Below are 25,712 nucleotides of genomic sequence, written 5' to 3'. Positions count from 1 at the left end.
CCTCAGAAACGTCCAGAAAACATGTTTTTGAGATGTCGTAAATTTTGACCCATTACAATACTTTCCCTTTTCACACTATGTGTGTGCGGAAAAGTAAAATGATGTACACAATCGAAAAGTCCATACTTCGGAAATAATTTGATTTCTATTAATTAATACACATATTCACGTGCAAAGAAGCAAGGGAGATCGAATCAATAAATTTACTTATTTATTATTTTATTGTATTTCGTTCGATATATTTGATTATATATTTAATCCTTCTCATTTCATCAATTTTCAGAATCTTGAAATAAAGACGGCAAGTAATTTGACCGATGATTAAATTCAAAATATTATATTGTTGAAAATCAACGCCAAACTATCTCAATCCACTTAAGCAACAAACAACTATACCAATTGGAATAGATTTTATGTTAAAACTCACCCAGTCCGATGTGTATTTCAATAAATGATTATATATGATGCTTGCAATGTTTTATTTTCTTTCACTCTTCTGAATTTTGGAAAAAAACTCAATGTTGTTAGTCTTTGTAATAATGCGTCCGTTTGGGAACAGATTCAACAGTAAAATGAATTCAAAATGATGTCCCGTATTTGCGACCACAGACGAAAATCTGAGCCGAATTTCGATCTTGTATATGAGCGTTTACATGAGAGAGAAGCACATATTTTTATCTCAATATATACGTCATTTCGTATATATGCAAAATAACACAATCGTTCTCCGTTCAGTATAAATATATCTTACACATTCATTGTGCAATATGCATGGTTGCGGTGTTTTGTAGAAGTGTTCGAATCATCTATATTGAAGCATATTTGCACCACTATTTATTTTTGAAGTGTAGTTGTAAAAATCTCTGTTTTGCGTTATTTTCGGTTCTTTTAGAGAGTTCTTTGGACAGGCCGAAAACAGTTAATTTTAATTAATTAGCAATATTTCAGAAATTGGGGAACATTTCAAATTGAAGTGATTCCAAACTGAATATATGTTTATTTCTACAGCAAAGCAAAAAAAAAAAAATAAGCGACACAAGTTTGTCAATGATTGCAAACGTGAGAGAATGAAAGAGAAAAGTATGGTTGTGAACAATTATTTTTATTGTTTATATGACAATAATCGCAATCTTTTTTCGTCCTTCCAAGAGTAACTTTTTACCATCTATATGATACGCGTACGTTTCAAAACATTGTGTTGTAGAGGTTTTCCAAAAGATTCTTTATAAAGGAATTAATTTTTTAATTAGAGAAAAAAAGTAGAGTTTTTTTATTAACATTTATATTACACTTTCGGGTGATATTACACGTGATAAAACCGTGCAGGCATGCATGCGTATGCGCCAATTGGGAAAAGGACAATCAATTGCATTTTGGGCATCATTCGAGGCCGATGTCAAAATACAAGCACTATGTGCCAACGCGCTTCCGCACGTCTGTGTGCCAAACGATCATGTAATTGAATTCATTTGTAGCAATAGCAAAATGTTTGAATCAGAAAACACCGTTCATTGGACAGCCGGCGCATACACCAAGAAATTGATTGGTCACAAACTGTATGAAAATTCAATTGATCAAACATCATTAACCGAATTGTTGAAAATATGCCGTGATGATGAATACGTTATTTCCAAATGTTATCAGCTGAATCAAGAAAATATTTTCGCAATGCAATTCTAATGAGTGGTGTAATCGACAATTACTGGGCAATGAGCCCAACTAATGATCATTTGGAATTTGCACACAAATTTTCCAACGATATGGGTCATGCAAATTTAACCACTGATGAGTTGGTGACATTTTTGAAGACAGTTTCAGCCGACAAGCTTAGTGAGTATAGTTTAATACTTTCTTCGAATGTGTTCTTCGAAATTCCATTTGGACCGGTCATTGAAAGTAAGTTATTTCAGGTTGAATCTTTTGTTTGAATATTAAGATGATTTTTATTGAAATAGGAAAGGATGCAAAACAACCTTTCATTGTTCAATCACCAAAGGAGATTTACGAGTCATCACAAGTTAACGTAGATGCATTATTTACAATGACATCAATTGTTTGCTAATAAAAAAAAAATTATGTACAAGTTTTAAATTGGCTTTTTTTAACTTCAGGAACTAGTTGGATATTCTTCATTGTTTCCTTCTTAAAAAGATGCATATTCCAGCTCAAATTTACTATTGCCGATTCGAGGATTGCAAGTAGACACTGAGGTGAGTTGATAAAAAAATCAACAATTTTCATAAATTCGCTCAAATTTTGGACATTTCTGTGGTTTTTTTACAGCAAAAAACTAATCTAAAAAATGAAATTCGAACATTTTACTTTGGTGATAATGTAGAAAGCAATCAGGCAATGAAACATTATGTCGAACTTCTATTGGACATGAATTTTGGATATGGAACGGATAAGGCTGTGAGAACTCATGCATCCAAATCAAGTGGAAAGACATTTTATCTCTGGTAGTAGCAGTTCGATCTTTTAAGGATTTTTTCAATGAATTTACAACGATGTCCTTTTTTGTGGTGAAAAAAAGGTTTTCGGTAGTTTCAAGTCTAATCACATTCTTCCCTCGAAGTCCAGACGTCGCTAATATATATGGTGCATCGCATGGCGATGATATATATTATTTGTTCCGGTAAGTCAGTTCAAATAATAAGTCGTTGAATTCTGCGTATATTTTGATGACTTTTTATTTTAGATCTGATGTTATTCAAGCGCTTTACGAGGAAGTTCTTAAAAACAATCATACCAAAGAATCGAAAGTCTCACTCCAAGCCATTGATAATATTAGCACAATTTATACAAACCTTGCTAAATACGGGTAATTCTTTGTCAATATAACGGAAATATTTTGGTGCTTTTGAAATGTCAAAGGAGTAGAGTAGTTCTGTGCTGGTGCAATATTTAGATTTGCATGTATTGCAGAGTCATAGAATACATGTACACCCGAATACGGCACCATCACAGAGTTACTCAGTCCTTTTGACGTTTTGAGAGTGGTTATATAAAAAAAATCATTTTTAATCAGAACGCCAACTTATCAAAATGAACCAATCGAGGGATTTCAATCAGTTCAACAAGACAAAGTCTTCTTTCTGGATATCAACAATTTGGGGCTAACGATTGGCCGGCGTCCAAATCAAATTGCTTTCGATTTTTGGGAAAGCATTGAAAAGCGAGCCATAGAACTTTCCAAGGATTTGAAAAAACCAAAACAAAAGGCGGAACGAAATGAATTATAAACCGAACTTAATTTTGATTTATGATTCTATTTTTTGAAAATTTAATTAAAAAAACCAAAATTGCTATACCACGGCAATTGAATTTAAAATCTAAAGCACCGAAAATATTTTAAGACGATTTTTCGAATTGATGTCATTTTCAATTTTTTGTAAATACATTTTAATAAAAATAAAACCATTTTGTGAACAAACCCTAAACGTAGACATGAGCTTGTAGCGATATGTGTGAGTGTATGTAAAAATGAAGTGGATCATATGTTTGTGAATGTGTATTTGTTATCCTGAAAACATTCGATGGATATTTGAATGAATCGTCGTCACTCAGAACACAATCACATCGAATTCGTGCTGTTGCCATTCAATTCAATCTATACACATATAAAAATTTCTTTCCAATCAATCGTTAAAAAAACTATTGCTGCGGCCGAAACTCACACAGAAAAATTCCAACAAGAAATCGTAAGTACTAATTTCATATCAGTTCAACACCAAATCCAGTTACTGAAAAATAATAATTGGTGCATTCTATTCTTTCAGTCAGTGAAAATGGCTGACCAAGCCGATCAAATAATGCAGAATTTGCGAAAAATGCTCTTGAGCATGCCAGACTTACGAAAGGTGAACACTCTTTGTTTTTTCTTTCCTTGATAAACTCGAAATCAATTTTTCAAACATTTTTGCTCATCAAAATATATTTAATATTAAGGTAAATACGTTACGTTTTGGTGATCAACTGAATATCGAAATGATACGCATGATCAACGAATTGCTTCCTGAACTTGAGGTGCTTAAAATGCAGTATCAAAATGACAGCCCATCATTGTACCGAGGTGAACCAATCAATTTCAAAGCGGTTGTTGAATTGACAGTGCACATTTCTGGTATGGGCACACATCCGTCGTCGCGCGTTCCACTCAAATTTGATCGACTCGAGCATTTGGTTTTAAACGGATATTCCTGCCAAAGTCAAAAATGGACCGAATTCATCGTTCAAAACAAACAACTGCGTACACTTGTGCTTATGCCAGGTAATAATAAAAAAATACGCGTAATTACTCCTCAGGCATTAAATAAAGTCACTGCTTCATTTTCAGGTCTATGTATTTTGGCCAATGAAAACATGGATCAACATTTGATGCAATTCGCTGTTCAGCTAACGAAATTGGACGAACTGTTTGTCTACGGTGATTTCATTTCATCGCCTGAACAAATGATTCAATTCGTTGGCGAATGCAAGCAACTACGAAAGCTACATCTTCGATTTCTGTACAGCGATGGCGAAAAACGTGAATCATTCACTGTGGCAATGACATCAAATTGGAAAGTCACCCAAAAACGCATTGAAGAACGATGCGATGACTTGATTTTCGAACGAGAGATTTGAACGAACTTCATTATCAACAATTTAAAAAAAAAGATAATTCTACAAAGAAGAAGAATAAGTGATGTTTTCTAAAAGAAAAATGTTTTCAAGTATAATAATTAAATTCGATTTTAAAATGAATATATATATTCTTTGTGTATGTTTGTACAGTTTCGTTTGGTCACGTTTGGTAAACATTTCCTTTAGCTGTTCTTAATTTCTTTAATGCGAAAGAACCTTTTGTTTCTTTTGGTGAAAGCGGTTTTTCTTACATTGTAAATATCGCTGTTCTATTGATTCGAAGAAATAACAAAAGATTCATTGTTTTCAAACACTAATGCGAGGAACATGATGATCAAAAACGGTGGAATTCATAAGTTTTGTATAAAGTTTGTTTTTGTGAGTTTTTGATGTTTTATTAAATACGATTAAATATTTAACTATGAAAAAATTGCATGAACAATTCAACTCCAGCTCATAGTGTTTGAATGTTTAAAATCGATTTTGTTGTTGTTGCAAAAAGTATTCAGCTCGAAAACGATTGGCAAGCGATTCAATCATCATTGTACGGAATGTCACTGGTAGCATTTTTAGAAATGCAAACTGTAAAACAAAAAAAAAACCATTTGAAAAATGTCAAAATACGTATAATTTAATGACAACCAACCTGAATAGCATGTGGCCAATATCCCGTTGTCTCATCAGATTTGCCCAATGTTGAAATGGCTGACCGAACATAAGTTTCTGCATCTGGTATGAATAGACCACCGGCCATCAAACTCGTCGAAAAATTATTCAATTTTGTTCGAACAAAATACGGCGAAAGTAATTGTACATCAATGCCATATGGTTTGCATTCATGACGAAGAGCCAATGTAAAACTTTTCACATAAACCTACACAAATCAATATTTGAACTTTTTAGTCAGTTTCTAGTTTCGGATAGATATTAGAGGTGCCAAAAAATGTGGGTTTGGAACACCAATACTCAATTTGAAATAAAACACACTTTGCTCGCTGCATAAACCGATAACAGTGGTGTTGGTTGTAATGCCATGGCAGACGAAACATTTACAATTATACCCTTTTGCCGTTGTTTCATGTCATTAACCACCAGTCGCGTCATCATTGTAACCGCCGTTACATTCGTTAAGATCATATTATAGATTAAATCGTCTGACACCTTCCCCAACTCTTCCGGGAACTCGTACATTTGTCCGACATTATTGACTTGAACACAAGGAGGAGAACATATTGAATGTTATCACAGTTAATTCACTACAATTAAAAATCAAACCATAAGATACGCACCCAAAATGCCCACTGGAACAGTGCTAAGCGTATATTTTATGTTGTTATATATTTCTCGACCATTTGTAAAATCAGTTACCAAAATCTTCGTTTGCACCGGATACAATGATTCTATATGAATCAATAAAAAATTATTTAAATTGCTATTTTATTTCAATTTTTACGTTATTCACCAATCTCTCTTGCGACGGTAGCTAATTTCGATTCATTTCTGGCGATTAAAACAACATTAACACCACGATGAGCCAGTTGTTTGGCATACTCTTTACCAATTCCATCCGTTGAGCCCGTCACCACTAGTATATGAAATTGAAACAATTTTCTATTTTTAACATTTTCGGTTGACAACAAATTCTATCAAATCTTAACTATTGAACACTTTTTTCTCAACACTGAGAACAAATTTGATCTGATCCACTCCATACTCACCGGCCCAGTTGCCATATTTTTCGTTCAGTGGTACATTATTTTTTGGTTGTAAAAATGACACAAGTAAATTCCATGCAATTTGAAACAATGATTTGAAATTATCAATAAACCACCAAAGAAATGCATACAATCCAATCGTATAGATGAGCCAAGACATGGTTGAAATTTTATGCTTAAAAAACTTTAGTAAAAGAACACTACTTGCCACATAAAGTCTAGATTTTAAATGAATTCAAATATCAAATGTGGTCTTCATCTCCGAACCACATGTTCAAGACTGACATTTATTCTTCGCCAAAAATGATGCTTTTACTCCCCCATTAAATGGATGGGGAGTCAATTCTTGGTCGACGCCAATATCAACTTTTAGCAACATTTAGCAAATATTTATCAAATAACACCAAAAACATGAACTTGCTCATTCTTGTTCAAAATTTATCAATAATATTTATAAATATATGGAAATTATTCAAGCGGGAACAGGAATCGATTTTTATTTCTAATCATTTTTTGATTGAACAAGAATTGACTACTCATCCAATATAAATTCGCATATAAATGTACACCAAAATTGGTAAAAATAGAAGATAGACAAATCAAATGTATGTATTTTTTTGGTGATCTCTTCCATTCCGGTAACCAGAATCCGGTTTTGCATGCGACGACTACAGATGACAATTTTATGTTTGTTATGGTAAAAAAAACGTTGGATGTTGAGCATGTGGTTTATGAGTCATCAAAAAAAAATTGAAAATAAATTAGTCGTTTACGTTGTTAAAAAAACTCAAAAGTAAGAGTTATTGAATCTTTTAATTTCAGTGAACGAGAATCTTGATTCAAAAAAACCGGTCATGCAAATTTGATGAGTAGTGTATTTTTTTGACGGTTCTAGCACCGGCAAATTTACACTACTTTGATGGTCGTTCCTTACGTTTTGCATGTACAAATTTTGCTTTGATCTACCAATTAAAAGTCATGCACAACACATAGCGCACCTCTTTGATGGAATCATTTGACAAATTAATATATTGTGTGCATTGAACTCAATCTAATCTGCATTGAATGTTTTTGTTGTGCAACCCGTGTGGCAGGTTTTTCAATGAAAACATTCTAATAAAAATGTTCTTCTTGCTCTTGATTTTTCTATCATAAGGCATTTTTAAAAAAATTATTTAAATTTCCCTGAATTTTGGACGAATTAATTTGAAATTCAAAGTTTTGCAAAGAAAAACACCATGTCAAATTGGCTGCCGATAAAAGTGATAATTTATTTGATCTCATAAAAGTAAATGTCAATACACTCGACTCGCTCTAATATCATATTAATCAATATTATAATTATAATAAGTGTGTAGGTTCTAAAATATTGGACACAAAGACAGTGTTAAAATGTATAAATAATAATTTTGTATTGAAATGTCTGTAATATTCGTGTGACAACCCAACACTCTCTATTCTAAGTATACACTCTATGTGATATTATTAATATACTAATGCTAGATTTTTTTTGTATGTGTGTAATATCTCGAGACTGAAATATCTATGGTTTTTTCTGTGTGTGTGATATAAGCCAGACCGATGCTATTTTCTTTAAGTACATACTTTTTCAGTCTTAAACTCAAGAAAAATCTACAATTAAAATAATCTAAACAGAAATTGCACGCAAACGCAAACAAGTCTGTGTATATTAAATAATTGTCATTTTAATGTAGTTGTTTTTGCTAGGAATTGAAGGGAAAAAAATTAGAAGTAATAGTAATTATTAGCGTCCCTGAGAATGTGTCCATTAGTTTTGGTGGAAGTGTGTGTGTATATGTATGTTAATTTATTTCTTTTTCTTTTTGCCGGTTTTGCTGTCGTTCAAACTTTCGGCTCTCCTTTTCTGGGCAGCTTTTTGAGCGGGCGATGCACCGTTGCTGCCATTTGTTAATGTCACATTCTCTTTGACTGCTTTCTTCTTTTTTTCGAGACGTTCACGTTCCTCATATTCTTGATTTTCACGTTCAATCAACATGATCAACGTATTGCAGCGACGTTGCAATTCGGCCGCTTTACGTGATTTCAAAAACCAATCGAAACGGAACTGTGGCGAATTCCTGTTTTAAAAATGACAAAAAAAAATTATTTAATTTTTTATTAATGATGAGTTTTCGAAACATTTTCTAATCGGAACAGGTGTCTTACCGAATAGCTGCTTGGAGCTCTTCGTAAACATTTTCCTTGTCAAATCCCAGCTGATGTAGCATACAAACAAGGAAACGATCTTCTTCTTCTGTGTAATTCTTGCCTTTGTTTGTACCGTACGAAATTCTCAATTGATGGAATGGCACCAAGTATCGCGACATCTATGAATGAATTCAATTGAAAATAAAATTAATTGAAATTTCATGAAAAAAAAAATTACAAAAATTGGGAACAGGAACTTTGTTTGTCTTACCTTTATATCCAATGCTCTTTTAATCGAAGCTCGACGATGAATTTTCGATTCACCGCGTTCAATTTGTTTCATGATACGTTCAATGTCGTTCAATTCTTGGCAACGTTCCCAAAACACTTGACTGTACTCAATGACTTCTTCCGGTGTTTTACCTTCAACGTCTCTGGCAATATTGTCAATATCTTCTCGTCCGTATTTTTCATTAGCCCGAATGAAGTGGCTAAAATCTCGTTTTGTCCAATTGGTAAAACCTTGTGTCATTAATGATTCCTTTTCGGCGATTTCATCATCGGTCAATTGTTCGGCTTCGTCAATTTTGCGCTGTTCGTCACGTTGTACTTTTACGGCATCGGCACCCAAATCTGGATTCCGTGGTACTTTATAATTGACCGTTTTACGGAAATAGTATATTTCCTGATCGAGTAATTCAAACAAACGTGGTGGAAAGAATTGAAAATCTTGAACGATTGGTTGTTTGGGTGGACGTGGTGCTTTCGGTGCTTTTGGTTCCGATGTACGCAATGCATCACGGAAATAAGCATCAACTGCATAGTTTGCTTTACGTTCACGCTTTGGCGGTTCAATCCAATTACCAATATTAATTTTGGCCTTTTCACGGAAATCTTCACCTTCGAATTGATAAATGTTATGATTTTTTTCGGCTGTATCAAGTGTAAATGTGCGCAATGAACTTTCGCCCAATTCGTCCAATTTTTTCTTTTGTTCGGCAGTTTTTTCTTCACTTTTACCCAAAATCTCGTCGATATCTTCGTCGGTAATGTCGGAATCTTTTGATGCAAACACATGATTTGCACCATGTTGAATCATACTCAACATTTCATCTTTGTTCAATTGGCTTGTTTTACTGTCAACCAATTTACCCTGTTGAATGACCAATTTGTCCAAGCGCAACTTGATTTCGGCACGCTCAACAATCTTTTCTTCAACCGTATTGTCGGTGACAAAACGGAAAACACGCACTTGTTTCTTTTGACCAATACGATGGGCACGGTCCATGGCCTGTAAATCCATCTGAGGATTCCAATCGGAATCGAAGATGATGACAACGTCAGCGGTGGCAAGATTAATACCTTGAAAAATGATACAACGAAAAAAAATGTTTTTTCAAATTATTGAAAAATGATGAAAAAAAAATTTAATACCTAAACCACCAGCACGTGTTGACAACATAAAAATGAATTTTTGACTTCCTTCCGAATTGTATTCGCTGATATAACGATCACGATCTTCGTGCGCTGTTTTTCCGTCCAAACGACAGTATTGGAATTGACGCCAATGACAATAATCTTCAAGTATATCCAACATTCGTGTCATCTGACTGAAGATCAACACACGTGATTGTTGCTCTTGTAATTTTGGCAACAATTTATCGAGCACAACCATTTTGCCACTGTTGTAAATCAAATGGGTGTCGGTTGTGTATGGTGGTCCGGGCTCTGCACCATCAAACAAATATGGATGATTTGTGCATTTTCGCAATTGCATCAGAATATTTTGCAATTGCATTTTCTCGCATTTGCCGGCTCCATTGACGATGCCAATGTCTTTCATCAAAATTTTTGTATACCATTCACGTTGCATCTTTGACAGGCCAACGAAAATTTTCATTTCTTTTTTCGGTTTCAATTCACTGGCCACCTCCGATTTTAAGCGACGCAATAAGAATGGACGCAACACCGCATGCAAACGCTTCACCAATGAATCATCGCCCAAACACTGATTGGTATTGAACCATTCGTCAAAATCATCAGCACTGTTAAAGACATCCGGCAACAAGAAATTGAGCAGTGCCCACAATTCATGTAAATTATTTTGTAATGGTGTTCCGGTGATGAGTAGACGATTTGTTGTTTTGAATTCACGCAAAATTTCCGACAATTTGGATTTTTCATTTTTAATACGATGCGCTTCGTCGATGACCATGTAACGCCATGACAGCTTCTTTAGTGCACTCTTTTCACGAATACACATTTCGTATGATGTAACACACACATTCCATTCACCGGATAATAAAACATCACGAATGAACTCGGAACGGGAATTTTGGTCACCGATTAAACAAACCGCTTTCACCGATGGACACCATTTCGAAAATTCATTCATCCAATTTTGGAGGGTTGATTTCGGCACAATGACAATGTGTGGACCATTGACTTTTCTGCGGAAGGCAAATTTGGGAACATTTATTGAATAAATTCAATTACAATTGATTTGGATTGGAATCTAATTTGAATTTGTTTATTTGAATAATTTTGAAAAATTGATGAAACACAAAAAAATGACAGAAAACACTGAATGTCCATATAAATGGACTAAACTATAAATAGAAAAACGTCCCTTCAAAGATATTTTCAGTTAATTTCAATTCATTTCGATATTTCACTTCAAAGAAAAACACAACTGATAAAAGAAAACTTCACAGAAATTAAACATAAAACGTTGCAACTTACTTGAGTGTCTTCAAATATCCAATCAATGAGATGGTTTGTAAAGTTTTTCCCAAACTATTTGAAAATGATAAGAAATTTTTTTGAGTGAGTTTACATTGTAAGAATTATAAAAACATTAAATAAATAATATGAAATAAAATCCAACTAACCCCATTTCATCGGCCAAAATACCGTTGATTCCATTTTCATACAACGAAATCATCCAATTGAGACCCCTGATTTGATAGTCTCTCATTTCTCCGTTTTCAATGTACGGTGGTGATTCTTCGAAACGAAATACGTTCGATGCTGTATTTGTTTCAGCAAGTAATTCTTCATCTTCTTCTTGCTCGGTTTTACGATGTCGATGGCTGTGTGGAAATGGAAAAATCGATTAAAAATATTCTCCAAAAAAAAACATCAACTAAAAACATGTAAAAAATGCATACTCTCCAGGATCTCCAGTAGCTTCCAATAGTACTTCTTTGTTTTTCTTGGGTCGTCCCACCGTTTTAACTTTCGTTGGTGATTTGGAGCCAGTGTTGGTCATGAAATGTGTAAAAATTTCCGTTTGTTTCAGCAAAAAGTTGAATCGTTTCGAGCGATCTTTCTCCATTTTGTTGTCCAATTCGGCATCAACTTGTTCTATTTCCATCGGTTGACCGTCATTCTATTTATCATTCATACAATTTTTGTTTTCAATAAACAAAACAACGAAATAAGATAAAATTCGGAACAAGGCAAACATAAAAGACGACGCCATTCATTCAAAACCCCGCACATACACACAATACATAATGCTCATTCAATTTAGCCTTTGTTTCACTCAGCACATAAATTCTTTTATTTCGCGTGTATCCATACATAGCGAAAAAAAATGAGTCGTCTTGAGACGCTTGCTTTGTACATGAATGGTGGCTGTGCGACAAAGTGAAATGGAAAGCTATGCTGTATGCTTCACTCACAGCAGCAACACCACCATCAAACATATGAAGTATGGATTTTTTTTGCACTAACAAAAAAAAACTTTTCACTCGAAATAAACTTACCGAATTCTCATTGCTGTCGGAATTTTCGTTGGTTTCCATTGCTTCGTTATTTTGTTCGTCGTCAGACATAATTTTAATCCAATTTTAAAACGTTCAATCGACAAAAAACCAAACAAAATTGCCTTTAACAAAAATTTAATAGAGCGTGCGACAAATGCAGCCTCTTTAATCCACACTATATACGTTTGTTTGAGAGTGAGTGTAGCACAAGCAGCTGCTGTTGCTGTATGTGTGCGTAAAAAGAGCGGCTTGTCAAACAATTCAGTTCGCAGCAACTTCACTCGTATCTGAATTCGCTGGACGCGATGAACGCATCGAAACGCGTTAACCACTTGTTGCAATAAAATATTTGGTTTTTTTCTATTTTTTCCTTGTTTTTATTTTTATTTTTTTATTGAAATTTGAAAAAAATCAAAATATAAAAAATATTCCATTTTTTTCGAAGAAAAATCAGTGAGAATAAAGCACCAGATGACCGTTTACATTGATTGCTCCACTGAACCAAAGATACATGTATTCTACAAGTATACGCTTGTATTGAGGCGAAGTTCACGGCAAATTCTGGAAAACAAATCGCCGGTTCTATGGAAATGTACATTTAAATATGACTGAACAGCGTTTTGTTCACATGTTTTCTTATTCAATGATGCATTTGTGATCTATTGCATATATTTTGAAATAAATAATATATTTTTTGTCTTCGTTCTATGAATATTCCAGTGTATTTCATCACTCATCATCATCAGTGAACTCATATAGGCTCAAGCATCTATATTGTTTCCATCGTAAAACATATTCATATTGAACACAAGTCTGCTTTGAGTTTTTGCGTGGATTCTGTGATTTATTTTTATTTTTTATCGATTTCAATTCTAATGTTTGTTAAGGTCTTTTTTTTTTCATTGAAAACGAAATCGTTCAAAATCATTAAATTCATTCAATATATGATTCAATTTTATGGCGTGTTTGTATTCGTTTTCCATCTGTTTCCATTACTCTTTTCGCTTTTGTTGTGTTCTTTACTATCAAAGTCTTGTCGACACATATATCGCGCTTGTGTGCATACAGAAAACACTATGACTAAATCGGACGTCATCGATGGCTAAATGTTGAATCTAATGCGATCAATGAATGACTACGCTTGAAAAAATATTTGAAATATTCATTGAAATGGACACATTCTTTTGTGTCTGGTAGCAAAATGATGTGATGAAATTCATTACTATTAAAGTTTTACAAAATTGATACTTCTTGCGTATGGTGTTTTCTGTGTGTGTCCAGTTCTGTTGCAGTCAAAGCAGTTGTTATGAATACAAAGTTTTGAATTTATTGCACTTATGGGCTGTTTGAAGAATGAGTCCTTTTTGTCCGGGCTTGTGCATAAAAAAACACACATTTTAATAGAAATGAATATAAGCTGAATATTCACGACCAAATGAATTCATTACACATGCACTTCTACTATATATCGCTCATATCAATAAAGCACCCTGCATATCTCAGGTGATAGATGTTGGATTTTCTTTCTACTCAAGGCAATATTTTGTGCGATTGAATGAATTTCGATGTATATACGAATATTGAGAACTGCTGACAATCCAGGGATTGATTTTTTATTATTGAAATATCATGGTTTGCCAAGAATGTGTAAAATCAACCAAAATGCACATCATATAAGCTAATAACACACATTCTTCTGTTGATCACACGAAAATTGCATTGGCACGCGTGCATTGTTTCACAATTCATAATACACAAATCGAAGAGTTAATATAGAAAATGCCTCTGTGTGAGCGTATGAAAACGACTTACCGATTCATCAGTGCAAACAAATAAATGCGAACAATTCATGTTCTTTTGAATATTACTGTTTAAACTTTTTCGGAGCAGCTATGTTTGTGAAAAAATTGAATTGCTTCGTTATCGAATATTTAATATTAAATATAAATTAAAATAAAAAGGAACTTACATCCGTAAGTCTAACTTTCCCGCACTGTTACCAAATTTCTTCATATTCGTAAAGCTTGACATTTTTTATGAACAATAGCTTTTAGAGAACGGTTTTCAGTTTTGTGGTGTGGCTACGGCGTCAGTAGGAAAATGTCGATTTCGTGAAAAAATGAAATTTACAAAAAAGTTAATTTTCAATAAGTTTTCAAAGAGAGGTCTCTGCTCAAGAGTATTACTTCCGACCTAAGTTGGGGTATGGAAAGGAAGTACTATGTATTGCCACTGTATACAACTGTTTCACTCAATCCCATCGTCATGGTGCTAGCCACAGAGATCCATTGCGCGATGATCCTTCGAAAATTGATGTCATCGAGGAACACCCAGGTACCGTTTGATATAGGATCGAAGTTTCTTTTACAATTAAATTGTGGCATATCTGGGCATACAATCCCACGATAAACATTCAATATTGCACAATCACCTGGCAGTGTGTACCTTCATCCCACATAATTCGAAAATTGTTCAGAAATTCAACCTTTTATTTGGCAGTAGGAAATGTCCAAGTAAACTTAACATATGATCCTATAGGATCATAAAAACACGTCTATACGAACGCAACAGAAGCCAAGACATGATTCCAGTCCTTTGGACCCGAAAGAAAAGCACGGTCGACTCTCTGAGTCTTCAAACATGAACTCAATCCAAAACAAGTTGTTCGCTTGTGAAGTGATCATGAAAAATTGGACCGCATTATTCTACAGTGTTAGGGGTCATGTTGTTACCATGTTTTTAGAGGATCAAAGGTCCTTCAATGCTGAACAGTATACAACCACTTACCTGCCAGAAGTCATCATGGAAATATGAAAACCAAACTTCTGAAACTTATGATCCCCAATCACGTTTGATATTAAAATCTCAGCATATCTAATTATGAAACTTTTGTTCGGCAACCGGTTTTGTTGAGTTCAACAAATATACAACCACTTCACTCAACAAATAATTGTTCGTAATGGCCATTGAAACTTTTCGTTGAATCCATCAATCACTGATAAAACTTGATGAAAATGGCTCCAAGTACATTGATGAAACTCAATGAAAGGGGATTATTCGAAGCATATCAATTTCGATTTGGTGAGTTACATCCCGAAACTCTTATTATTTCCGAAAAAAAATATATTTTGAATTCAGCATACTCTTCATTGCTGAACGAATCGTTCATTCGTAAAAATCAAACTTTCTTGTCTAATTAACTTGTGTTTTTGGCTTTTTATCAACAGATCACATTACCTCCGTCATTAAACACTGACCAACAGTCCGTGCAATGACTATGGTATGGATCGCAGAACTATTGCTATTGAGTAACTACTAGTAGTGAATAGAAAAACGACACCTTTTCATTGATTGAAAAAAAGGTAAGATATATCTTTATTCTTTACATATATTTTTATTTCCATAAAAGCATATTAAACATTGATGGAAATGTATCCATGGGAATAAAAGTGGCAATACAAAAACGGAATCTGAAGAACGTCACATAAAAAAATTTTTTGTATGGAGTTATACTATGTAAAAAAGATTCATGTGATGTTCTTCAGATTCCGTTTTTGTATTGCCACTTTTATTCCCATGGACACAAATATAAACTATTCAACAGTAATTATTTGTTGGTATACGTTTGAATTCAGGAAAAAGGGAGTAATAGATCTATTCGTTGTGGATCTGGTGGGAATCTAAGAAACTATGAGGTGATTAGATGAACGTCATTAGAAAGAGGCCGCTTGTAGCCATGCAAATGAGTGTACACACCAGGACATCACTCATTTCGGCACATCATTCTTATCGTATCTTTCGGACGAGCAAGTTTATATCGTGAACAAAAAAAAGTGATCCAACGCAGTTCTTTTATTTTTCAATAAAAAAAAGTCATCTTAAAAAGTAAGTTCACATTTTTTTTTATAATTACGATCTCAAACCATTTCTATTATAATTTTCGTGCTTAAAGAAGTTTGTATAAAAAGTGAGGCTTTTATTGCCTCTCTCACTCGCATTGAAATCCACATTTGAGTTGTATAGAGGTCTCACTCAGTATACAAGGTTCTTTAAGTTTATCGTTTAAAAGTAAATAATATTGCATTGTTTTTTCTACCAACAAAAATCGCCAAAGTCATTAGTGCTTGGAAAAGTGAGAATTAAAATAATTCATTGTTTTCATGTCTATTTTTCAGATGGCCATTATTAAGTTGGAATCATCAGACGGTGAAATATTTGATACTGAAATCGACGTGGCCAGATGCTCCGGCACTATTAAAACCATGTTGGATGATTGTGGTATTGAAGATGACGATGGTGGTGCCACTGTACCACTTAAAAATGTGAACTCATACATTTTACGTCGCGTTTTAGAATGGGCAAAACATCATCATAACGATAAACCTGTCGATGATGATGAAAACAAGGAAAAGCGCACCGATGATATTTCAGCATGGGATGCTGATTTTTTGAAATGTGATCAAGGTAAAAACACAATAATCCTTTATTAGTTCTTTCGCTAAAAGTTAAAAGGCTGTTTGGTTTAAACGACTCGAAATATTTTAGTTTGTCGCCCACCACAATTGTTTGGAAAACGTATCTAATTGTTTGTGTAATTTATTTGCAGGCGTATTATTTGATTTGATTCTGGCTGCCAATTACTTGGACATCAAAAGCTTGCTTGATGCCGGCTGCAAAACGGTTGCCAATATGATAAAAGGCAAAACACCCGAAGAAATTCGCAGTACATTCAACATCAAGAATGACTTTACATCGGCCGAAGAAGAACAGGTTCGCAAAGAGAACGAATGGTGCGAGGAAAAATAAACAACACCAATGACTCATCTTACTCTGGCTACCATCAATGTTAAATCAATTTCGACTCTTTCTTGTATTTTATGGAAAATAATAAAAACAAATGTATTTAAGCGTATTTAACTGAAAATGGAAAATAAATTCTGAACAATTACTCGAAATTCTGTTGTAATTTTATTTAGTCTCTGCTTTTTAGACATCCAAAATAATGCTAATGAGAAAATGGAGAGATTATCGAAAACCAGTCTCAAATCTCAAAACAAATCTATGCATCTTTGGCCTATTAATTGTATGGCAAGTTACATTGAGTTTTCTCTATCTAAAAAGTAAAATGTTGTAAATTGAAATCCATAGTATGAAACAATAAGGATATTTAAGCGAGAGAATGAGCATAACAAAGAACTTCTCTAATGTGTTCAAAGGGAGGCTGGCAAAAAATGCAATTATCTGATATACATATTGTCTGGTCATCTTTGTTCTTGTATTTGTTCTGATCTTTGACGATAGCAATCCCAAATATACGAAGAAAGATAAAGGGTGAACTTTTGTTCTATTACTTTTCGGCACACACCTAGTATGTCAGGTAAAGTATTTATTGAAAAGATGTTTTCACATATTTAGCTGGATTTCATTAGAAATGCATCCTCATTAAGATATGTTGTCTGGTAGTAAAGGAATCAATAGTGACCTTTCGCCGAAATTAATAAACACTTTCACATTTTTGTCATCAAAAAAATGTCGAAACAAACTGAAAATTAGTTAAAATTAGTCACTTTGTAATCTCTTGCATTGTTTCAAATGTTTTATTACACGTTTGAAAACAAAAAAGACACCACTGGTCATAAAAATCATACGAGAAAGATGAAACATTATTCAGGCATGATCGATATTTGCGCTCCTTTTTAAGATATTTTGGCATTTTTACAAAGAAAACGATTTTTTCCTCTTTTGTTATTTGTAATCATTTGATTTGAAAAAAATATTTTGGGAGAAGCATAGAATTTATTGTATTCAAGCCATAAAATCGAGAAAAAAAATTTTCGAACGTTTTTACATCCGCAAATGATGTTTTCTTGAAATATATATGCACGAATCGAAACCTAGAACAAAACATATTCCCTTTGAAATGATATTTTATTTTATCCATTCGAAAATCAATTGCGTCGTCTTGTATTTTGATTAAAACTATTTGACATATCAGTATCCATACTCCTTAGAATCAGAGACAAAAAGAGTAAATTAGTGTATATTTTGAAGCAGGCATTTTTAATTTGGTATGGTACCCATAATTATTGTTCTTCTTTCTATCGCCATATTTCCAAGCTTGAATTCCTAATATATATAGCTGAGCAGAACAAAATCAAGTAAAAATACCGAATTTTCAAAAACGTCTCCATTTCTTGAAAACGGCTAGACATTTTCATTTCATTATTCATCAAGTAATTTTTTAAAAATAAAACTGGGTCCATCTATAATTCAAAATGTTATTAAGAAGATGATGAGAATAACGAAAGAAAATATAATAATGATCGGATAATTTTCATCTGGTACGTTGGCATTTTAGGTCAATCCAAATACACATGTACTTCGCTTATTTTTGTTGGAAATATACTATCAGGAAGATGTCACTTACAAAACTAAAATAATTATTGATTACAGCGCCGCCACAAGTTATGCACTTTTTGTAACTAAACCAAATGACTGCATACCAAATGACCTCATTAAGACATTACTGGAGTCAAAAAGGGTATAAATACCAGGACTTTGTTTGATCCATATCATTCTTCTCGAGTTTTTCGCCAGAGTAGCATTTAACTGCCAATTGTGATTAAAACCAATTCTTTTTCTCTCGAGTTTTAACTAAAATCAATTTAAAAACGTAAGTTCCAAAAATTATTTATTTATTTGTGTCTGACATTTTCTTGTCAATATAAAGAGTAATACTCGATTTGAGTAAAAACTAAGAGATAAACTAATTGAAAGTTTTTTGTGTGTGTTTTTCAGATGTCGAAAATTACTTTCCAATCATCAGACGGTGAAAAGTTCGAAGTTGACATTGAAGTCGCCAAAATGTCGAATACCATCAAAATCATGTTGGATGAATGTGGCATCGAAGCTGGAGATGGAGCCATTTTGCCGGTACCTCAAGTCAATGCTGATATTTTGAATCGCGTTTTAAAGTGGTCCGAACATCACAAGGGCGAAACCATTCCAACTGATGCTGATGATGACAATGGTGCCAGCAACAATCCAATCTCCGAATGGGATACTGAATTTTTGAAAATCGATCAAGGTAAGCTAAAAATAATCATGTTCAACTGCATTCGTTTAATATTCATCGATGAATTCAATATGGAACAAACATTAACTAATTTTCTCTTTTTTTAAATCGCAGGCACTCTGTTTGAGCTCATAATGGCCGCAAATTACTTGGACATCAAGGGATTGATGGATGTAACATGCACAACCGTTGCAAATATGATGAAAGGCAAAACGCCCGAAGAAATTCGCAAAACATTCAACATTATTAACGACCTACCAGAAGTCCCAACGGAACAAGAAGCGGCACAAAATTAGAACCAACGATTTACATAAATCGAATTTGAATCACTCACTCTTTTATTGCAAGTTTTCATAAAAAATAGATGAATACACAAAATGTTAAATTTTCAATAGAAATTCCACAATTGTAAATCAGTTAATTTGACTAAAGTATCCATCATCGCTCTATCCATTATAGCACTCTTAAAATCGCTTAAAATCATTCAGTTTTTTTGTTACATATATTTATAAAACAATTTCTCATGAATCAATTGTGAAATAGAATTATTTTTTATTGAACCTCATTGTAATTAGTTCCATTGCGATCGAAAATTTATAATCAAAATATAAACATAATAATTCATACATGTATCCAAAGTGTTTTTTATCGATCGTTACTTTTTCATGCCGAAAAACAAAAGACAAATTCAAGGCACACAAAATCTCTTCAAATAAAACACAGCATTTCATGTTAATCTTAAATTTTTCGAAATTCGAAAAATAATGAGTTTTAGATGTTATTCTAGCACTCCCCCGCATTCAAGACCCACCGGTTTAATGGCAATTGTATCTCAACTGATCTAAATTTCTCCAATTTCTCGACAGTTCGAGGCTGTAACACTTAAAGCGATCAAAAGAATTCTAAAATGAATTGTTTATCAAGAAATAACAATTGTCAAATGATTCAAGTTTTCATGATTTTTAGTTTTTACATATATACAGATGACATTTTCTCGTGAGATGATTTAAACTGAATTTGAAATATTTTTTAATTTATTTATTTGATCATTTTTATCTTATCTAAAATAAGAACATCCACACGTCAAACATCCGCACGTTCGGCCAATAAGTTATTATACTTTATAATCAGTGCGCCTTTCCATGTGTCCCAAAAACTTCCTGCGTAATTTTGTAACTTTTTTTTACATACATCCAAAAAAGGAGGTACACAGTCAATATCGTTTTGAGTAATTTCTTTTCCGTATTGATGTCCATACATGCATCTAGTACAATTACAGTCAAATCCCCACTCCGATTTTAATAGCTGGCGACGCTGATTAGTATCATTTTCTGCCCCACATTCCTTATAGCAAATATTAACTTCCTGTTGTGTGGAAATCGGACAACTTGAAATAAGTGTCATTCGATTTCCTTCAATAAAATGCAACGCATTTGGCGAACATGCATGATTGAAGTAAGAAAACGTATCGAATATTAACATCCTGATAACTGTGCGATCTTCACCATCGGGCACTGGAACCATAAAACTATTTTGATTTATAGCTTTTAAAAAATGTCCCAGTAAATGTTGCAGGAAATGTGGATAGTAATGGAAAAGTTCCACAATTTTCTCGCATTTTTGAAGGATATGAATTGCTAGTATGAGATGACTTTCAAATCCAGGATAAGTTTCCCCTTCAAGTCGCATAATCGCCACAAATCTTGATCGTCCATTGTTAACTTGCACAGGACATGTTGTTTGAATTGCATTATTATTATTATGTGGCGCTGAAAGCATGCCCTTCACAGCTTCGCACATCATGCCGACATTTTCTTTGAATATTGCTAAACTTTTGAATAGCATCTGCATTGCACATTTAGCATCAATATTTGGTCCAAATTTGATGGTTTGAATGATGGTCGCACATTCATATTTGTGTGTTTTATTCATTTCTGCGCAATCTTTACTGCAATAAACAGCCTTACACCTCGCACAACATATCGGAAATTTCGATGTTTTTGTTACAAAACATGTGAGACAATAGGGCATATCGGTTTTATCCAAAACGGCTGCAAAAGCTTTTGCTTCACCAATCTTTTCACCAGCATTGATATTACCTAAGGGGAGAATCACAAAAGAAGAATCAATTTAAAATAATCGAAATAATCGAAAAAGAATCAATAACAATTATTAAATTGAAATTATTGAAAGGTAATTTTTAAGTGAATTGCCCCTAGATATTACCCGTAGCTTGTACGAATCGGCCATACGTTTGATTTTGAGTTATTGATAAGTTATAGTGTAGATCAGGAAAATTTTGATTTTGTTCGAATAGGTTTGAAAAGGGTGTATATCTCTTTTTACTTAAACATGACCTTATCTTTTTCACTCTTTCCTCTATTCTGTCGCCAATATCATTTTGGAATAAATCCACTAATGTATTTGGGTAGAATGGTACGGTTTTCCATAATTTTTCATCAGCCATTTCACAATGAATTTCGTATTATTGACTTTAAATTTATAGCAATCGAATAAAAACTCAACTTTTGTCTTTGAATTTTAATTTTCAAATATTATTTTCGACAATTGGTCATTGACAAAGTTACTAAGATTATTTCCGGAAAAAAATATGTTGTTTTTTTTTTCAAATATTAAAATATTCTAGTTGATGTAAATTGTTTTCATATGTCTACTACTCTATAAATATTGCAGCTTATTTATCAATCGAGGCTCAAAACTATGCAAAAATATTAATAAATAAATGGATGCGTGCATCACCTGGTGGACTCGGTATTCAAATTTGATTATTAATCATAACGAAAATTTAACACAAAATTCTTCAAAACAAGAAATTCTGTTTTTGTTTTCTTTTCAAATATGGAGTAAAGAGTTTTTCGAATAAAAGCTCACTCATTTTAATATGAAGTAAAAGCATCATTCAGAGTTAAAAATGACTCACTCAATTTGAAAAATAATTCACCAAAATTAGAAAGTCACTCATTCTATGTGTAAGCGATCGGTTTGCCACAAACAAAAAAAATTCCATTACTTCAACGTGTATTCCGCATATACCTATAGGTATAGAATACCTATAGGTTTGTACATGATATGAAATATTCGATCAATATTATCTCAAAATAATAAAATAAAATAAACAAAACCTGGCGATGCATTCGAATTCCCACGCAGCCTATATGAAATTCAAGCTTCGAATTAAGTATAAATACCAGTATAATCAATTGTTAAAACAGAGTTAAAACTAAACATTTTACTTTCACTTCAAGAGACATTTAACTTGTTTTTGGCAATAAGTGAGGAATATTGCATCAGAACAAAATAACTTGATCCAGTTAGCAAATTACATAGCACAATTTCAAAATAAGGGCTTAGATATTCATTTCACAGCAGAACCAAAATGACTTGGCTAGCGTTTCAACTAGTTGTACTGATTGCCATTACAATTTCAACATCAATGGTGGTTTATTTGTTCTATTTTTTTACAAATAAGAAATATATTTTGGTACAAAAATGATTTTGGTAACATTTAAAACAACGTTTTCCACAGTCAAATGTAAGCGGTGAAGCATTTCCGGCACTTAATATAAAAAAACATCGTTTATCGTTCGAAGATTTCGAACTTTATACACCACCTTTAAGTCAATTAGCTGAGGGTAAGTGTTTGACTTGGCCTTGACTTCACAATTGTTAACGTTTTCTTTTCAAATTCTATCGAAATAGCGCTATCAGAGGGATTGAGAGAGAACTATGCGGAAGTATCGGTTAAAGTGGTGGATTGTCCGGATTTAACAGCGTCACCATTTAATTTGGCTGCAAAAGGCTTGAGTGGATATACCGCACATGTTCAAGTTGGTAGCTTAAACTATTTATTTCCAATGTCCAATTACAAAAGAGTCTACGATTTAATCGACATTGGACGAAATGCATTGCCGAATGCCAGAATTTTTTCAGTATATGGTGCTGGAAGTGGTCCGTTCATGGTTAAGACTCAATTTTGTGAGGTATATCAATTTTTTCACACCACCAAAAGCTCCGAATTACTTTTTTCTCATTTTCGGACAGGGAGTCTACAATTTAAAAGTCAACGAAGACAAATCGATTGTAAACCAATGTCGATTAGGTTACATTAGACTTGAGAATGGTTATGATTTAAAGATGGAAAAGTTTCCAGCTAATGAAACGCGAATGGCATTTTTGGGAAATATGTTTGTGTCAGAGGGCAAAAGCGGAAAGGTTCGTCAAAACTTTTGCGTCAACTAAATTTGCTAGGTACTACTTCATTCTTTCACAGGTCGTTCAAATAAAAGCAAAAAAGCGTATCGGAGGTGAAGCAAGTTTTATTACGGCATGTCGAAAGGCAGTTTATGAAGCATTTGACTGGAAAGTTGTTGGTAAGTCTAAACATATTCGATCAAGTCCATTGAATCTAATTAATTTTAAATTCAGGTCTTGGCGGAGTATTTGTTGTGAAGAATGGGACAACAATGCAACATATTGGATTGAATTTTCCCTTAAAACCAGTTAAAGATCCAAATACATGGAAGAGACTATTTAACATGCCTGCGCCACTCACTTCGGTTGGGACATTCATAACTGACGATATGGGTTTGAACATGCAAGTGGAACATTTTCATAGCTTTTCAAATGGAAAATGGGGTGGCCACTACGAATATGACACAAACGCTGACACCATTGAATATGAAGCATACTTCAATGTTGCACAACGTGCGATCCTCATCGATCGACCAAACTGAAGGTGTCAAAATCGGCAATTGAACACGCATATTGTTTCATTTAGAAGAAGTAATTTTCAGATTCACTTCAAGTTAAGAATTGATATTGTTTTGAAATAGAAGTTAAGGAAGGATGGAATATCGATTACGCATTTCTGAACAACACTAGAATTGTATGAAAATCGATTATATTCATTTCTATTGTAATAAGAGGTAAACACTGCCAAAGGTCATTAACTTTTAAGCTTTAACTTCAGTCTATTAAAAATGATAAGCATTTTACATGTTTTCAGAATAAATGAAATCGCTACTATAATCCCCAATCGCGGGTTTTTAAGTTTCTACTTTAGTCCACAATCACGTAAGTTTAACTCTTTAAATAAAAGTTTTCTTTTTGGTATTGCTTGGTCAAAAATAGATTTGAAACATTTGAGGCTTCTTCGCTATGTTAAAGCTATTACAAATTCTAACTTTGATGTTGCACACCAAAAAATATTTGTCGAATTTAAAACATATGTAAATGTTGTAATTTATGTAGCAACACTTTTGGCTCAAACTAATTTTTTTATAAAATAAAATATAAAGTAGATATAAAAAATAAATTAATCACACTTAGTAGTACTTTTCCTTAAGTTGGATTGCAATTTTTTAAAATCAACTCATAAAGAAGTTCCATCGAATTACTCAATGTAAAATAAGCGGAAATGTGTTATTTTTAAATTCTTTAGTATTCAATTCATTTTATTCATTTACAAACAGTTTTTGGCACAGCAATGTAATCCCTACTACCGTGCTAGATGGTGTCGGCACGAGTGGACGGATTTTTAAATTTATTTGAACGACGCCATATTACTATACTTGTCCATTACAACGTACATGTAACAGAAGAAACACACAGTCCATGTCCACGCTAGTGGACATAAACGATTTGAACCGTCAATGTGAACTAGATCAAGTATAGAACTTTACATAGGATCATATACGATGGATATGGATTACACAGTCTGTTTCAAAATACCGTCACCAATGTCGACACCATTTGACATCAAAATTTTAACTGTAAAAATATGTGTTATTGTTGTTGTCGTTTCATTGCTGTGGTTTTTGGCATTATGATAAGTATTAATGTATTAACTTATATGAACTGATAATTTCTTTCACTAAATAAAATCAAAGGTATTTTTAATTTTAAAAAAATAACTGCCTCGGTGTGATTTTCCAGTTTTAATTTGAGTTCTACTTATGCGAAATTCCTCCTATAAAAATCCTAAAATAGAAAATTCGTTATTGTGTTGAATAAAATGAGCAAAATATGTTGAGTAAAAATGCGAAAATTGTTAATAATTTGCTGAAAGAATCGCTCTATTTAATAATTACACTTACTCTTGGGCCTTTAATAAAATTATAGTGCCCAGGAATTAACGTACATATTTTGGGCAAGTCATCTTCGTCATATAAAATTATACCAAGCAATTTATTTTGTCTGGTAATGATAGGACCTTGAATGAAATTAGTTTTTTTTATTGTTCATGTAGTTTGGTTCAATCTCATTCGTTTACCTCCAGCATATCCAGCATATCATCGACTGTAGTGTTTGGCAAAAACGGTGAAAGGTAAACCGTTT

At 33.2% G+C, this 25,712-nt stretch overlaps 9 protein-coding genes across 14 annotated transcripts in view; 6 read left to right on the top strand and 3 right to left on the bottom strand.

Moving 5' to 3' along the window:
• The window catches only part of LOC116348217 (inverted formin-2-like), a 63,590-nt gene extending 61,910 nt beyond the window's left edge, over positions 1 to 1,680 (top strand). Inside the window, exon 15 of the mRNA XM_031779127.1 lies at positions 1,476 to 1,680. Coding sequence (XP_031634987.1) covers positions 1,476 to 1,680 — 205 coding nt within the window. The remainder of the gene's footprint in view (positions 1 to 1,475) is intronic.
• On the top strand, positions 1,634 to 3,346 carry LOC116348265. 5 transcript variants are annotated; one of them, XM_031779187.1, is made up of 7 exons: positions 1,634 to 1,896; positions 1,956 to 2,023; positions 2,112 to 2,210; positions 2,339 to 2,459; positions 2,534 to 2,635; positions 2,699 to 2,821; positions 3,029 to 3,346. In XM_031779187.1, the coding sequence occupies exons 4-7, from the start codon at positions 2,353 to 2,355 to the stop codon at positions 3,240 to 3,242; spliced, it is 546 nt and encodes a 181-aa protein (XP_031635047.1). In that variant the 5' UTR covers positions 1,634 to 1,896; positions 1,956 to 2,023; positions 2,112 to 2,210; positions 2,339 to 2,352; the 3' UTR covers positions 3,243 to 3,346. The 5 variants fall into 5 exon arrangements, with proteins under 5 accessions (XP_031635047.1, XP_031635045.1, XP_031635048.1 ...); XM_031779185.1 differs by having other exon boundaries at positions 2,284 to 2,459; XM_031779188.1 differs by lacking the exon at positions 1,956 to 2,023 and having other exon boundaries at positions 1,634 to 1,830; positions 2,284 to 2,459.
• A 442-nt stretch (positions 3,347 to 3,788) lies between these two features.
• LOC116348216 lies at positions 3,789 to 4,626 on the top strand. The gene is made up of 3 exons (XM_031779126.1): positions 3,789 to 3,860; positions 3,949 to 4,270; positions 4,337 to 4,626. The coding sequence occupies exons 1-3, from the start codon at positions 3,789 to 3,791 to the stop codon at positions 4,624 to 4,626; spliced, it is 684 nt and encodes a 227-aa protein (XP_031634986.1).
• Positions 4,627 to 4,771: 145 nt separating this feature from the next.
• On the bottom strand, positions 4,772 to 6,604 carry LOC116348269 (hydroxysteroid dehydrogenase-like protein 1). The gene is made up of 6 exons (XM_031779192.1): positions 6,345 to 6,604; positions 6,089 to 6,211; positions 5,916 to 6,026; positions 5,614 to 5,834; positions 5,273 to 5,500; positions 4,772 to 5,208 (listed from the first exon to the last, which is right to left on the bottom strand). Exons 1-6 carry the CDS (start codon positions 6,499 to 6,501, stop codon positions 5,098 to 5,100), a joined length of 951 nt encoding a protein of 316 aa, XP_031635052.1. The 5' UTR covers positions 6,502 to 6,604; the 3' UTR covers positions 4,772 to 5,097.
• A 983-nt stretch (positions 6,605 to 7,587) lies between these two features.
• LOC116348236 (chromatin-remodeling complex ATPase chain Iswi-like) lies at positions 7,588 to 12,485 on the bottom strand. The gene is made up of 8 exons (XM_031779148.1): positions 12,281 to 12,485; positions 11,681 to 11,901; positions 11,402 to 11,602; positions 11,253 to 11,306; positions 9,945 to 10,960; positions 8,782 to 9,872; positions 8,529 to 8,689; positions 7,588 to 8,440 (listed from the first exon to the last, which is right to left on the bottom strand). The coding sequence occupies exons 1-8, from the start codon at positions 12,347 to 12,349 to the stop codon at positions 8,170 to 8,172; spliced, it is 3,084 nt and encodes a 1,027-aa protein (XP_031635008.1). The 5' UTR covers positions 12,350 to 12,485; the 3' UTR covers positions 7,588 to 8,169.
• A 2,780-nt stretch (positions 12,486 to 15,265) lies between these two features.
• Positions 15,266 to 17,235, top strand: LOC116348238 (S-phase kinase-associated protein 1-like). The gene is made up of 5 exons (XM_031779149.1): positions 15,266 to 15,361; positions 15,508 to 15,642; positions 15,916 to 16,165; positions 16,456 to 16,744; positions 16,887 to 17,235. The coding sequence occupies exons 4-5, from the start codon at positions 16,456 to 16,458 to the stop codon at positions 17,084 to 17,086; spliced, it is 489 nt and encodes a 162-aa protein (XP_031635009.1). The 5' UTR covers positions 15,266 to 15,361; positions 15,508 to 15,642; positions 15,916 to 16,165; the 3' UTR covers positions 17,087 to 17,235.
• A 1,444-nt stretch (positions 17,236 to 18,679) lies between these two features.
• On the top strand, positions 18,680 to 19,813 carry LOC116348263 (S-phase kinase-associated protein 1-like). Its single transcript, XM_031779181.1, has 3 exons — positions 18,680 to 18,953; positions 19,079 to 19,367; positions 19,470 to 19,813. Exons 2-3 carry the CDS (start codon positions 19,079 to 19,081, stop codon positions 19,649 to 19,651), a joined length of 471 nt encoding a protein of 156 aa, XP_031635041.1. The 5' UTR covers positions 18,680 to 18,953; the 3' UTR covers positions 19,652 to 19,813.
• A 624-nt stretch (positions 19,814 to 20,437) lies between these two features.
• LOC116348239 (SET domain-containing protein SmydA-8-like) lies at positions 20,438 to 21,887 on the bottom strand. The gene is made up of 2 exons (XM_031779150.1): positions 21,582 to 21,887; positions 20,438 to 21,454 (listed from the first exon to the last, which is right to left on the bottom strand). The coding sequence occupies exons 1-2, from the start codon at positions 21,820 to 21,822 to the stop codon at positions 20,439 to 20,441; spliced, it is 1,257 nt and encodes a 418-aa protein (XP_031635010.1). The 5' UTR covers positions 21,823 to 21,887; the 3' UTR covers position 20,438.
• A 714-nt stretch (positions 21,888 to 22,601) lies between these two features.
• On the top strand, positions 22,602 to 24,449 carry LOC116348240 (ester hydrolase C11orf54 homolog). 2 transcript variants are annotated; one of them, XR_004201778.1, is made up of 7 exons: positions 22,602 to 22,812; positions 22,903 to 23,008; positions 23,076 to 23,356; positions 23,418 to 23,588; positions 23,647 to 23,746; positions 23,802 to 24,301; positions 24,382 to 24,449. XR_004201778.1 is itself a non-coding variant. In XM_031779151.1 (6 exons), exons 1-6 carry the CDS (start codon positions 22,753 to 22,755, stop codon positions 24,107 to 24,109), a joined length of 1,026 nt encoding a protein of 341 aa, XP_031635011.1. In that variant the 5' UTR covers positions 22,602 to 22,752; the 3' UTR covers positions 24,110 to 24,411. The 2 variants fall into 2 exon arrangements, 1 of the variants encoding a protein (XP_031635011.1); XM_031779151.1 differs by having other exon boundaries at positions 23,802 to 24,411.
• Positions 24,450 to 25,712: the final 1,263 nt, after the last annotated feature.

Source organism: Contarinia nasturtii, unplaced genomic scaffold, assembly GCF_009176525.2.
Source record: "Contarinia nasturtii isolate CC-2019 unplaced genomic scaffold, AAFC_CNas_1.1 Cnas_scaffold_2367, whole genome shotgun sequence".
NCBI classification, from domain to species: Eukaryota; Metazoa; Arthropoda; class Insecta; order Diptera; family Cecidomyiidae; genus Contarinia; species Contarinia nasturtii.
Note: the sequence above shows the minus strand (reverse complement) of the source record. Positions and strands in the feature narration are given on the sequence as shown.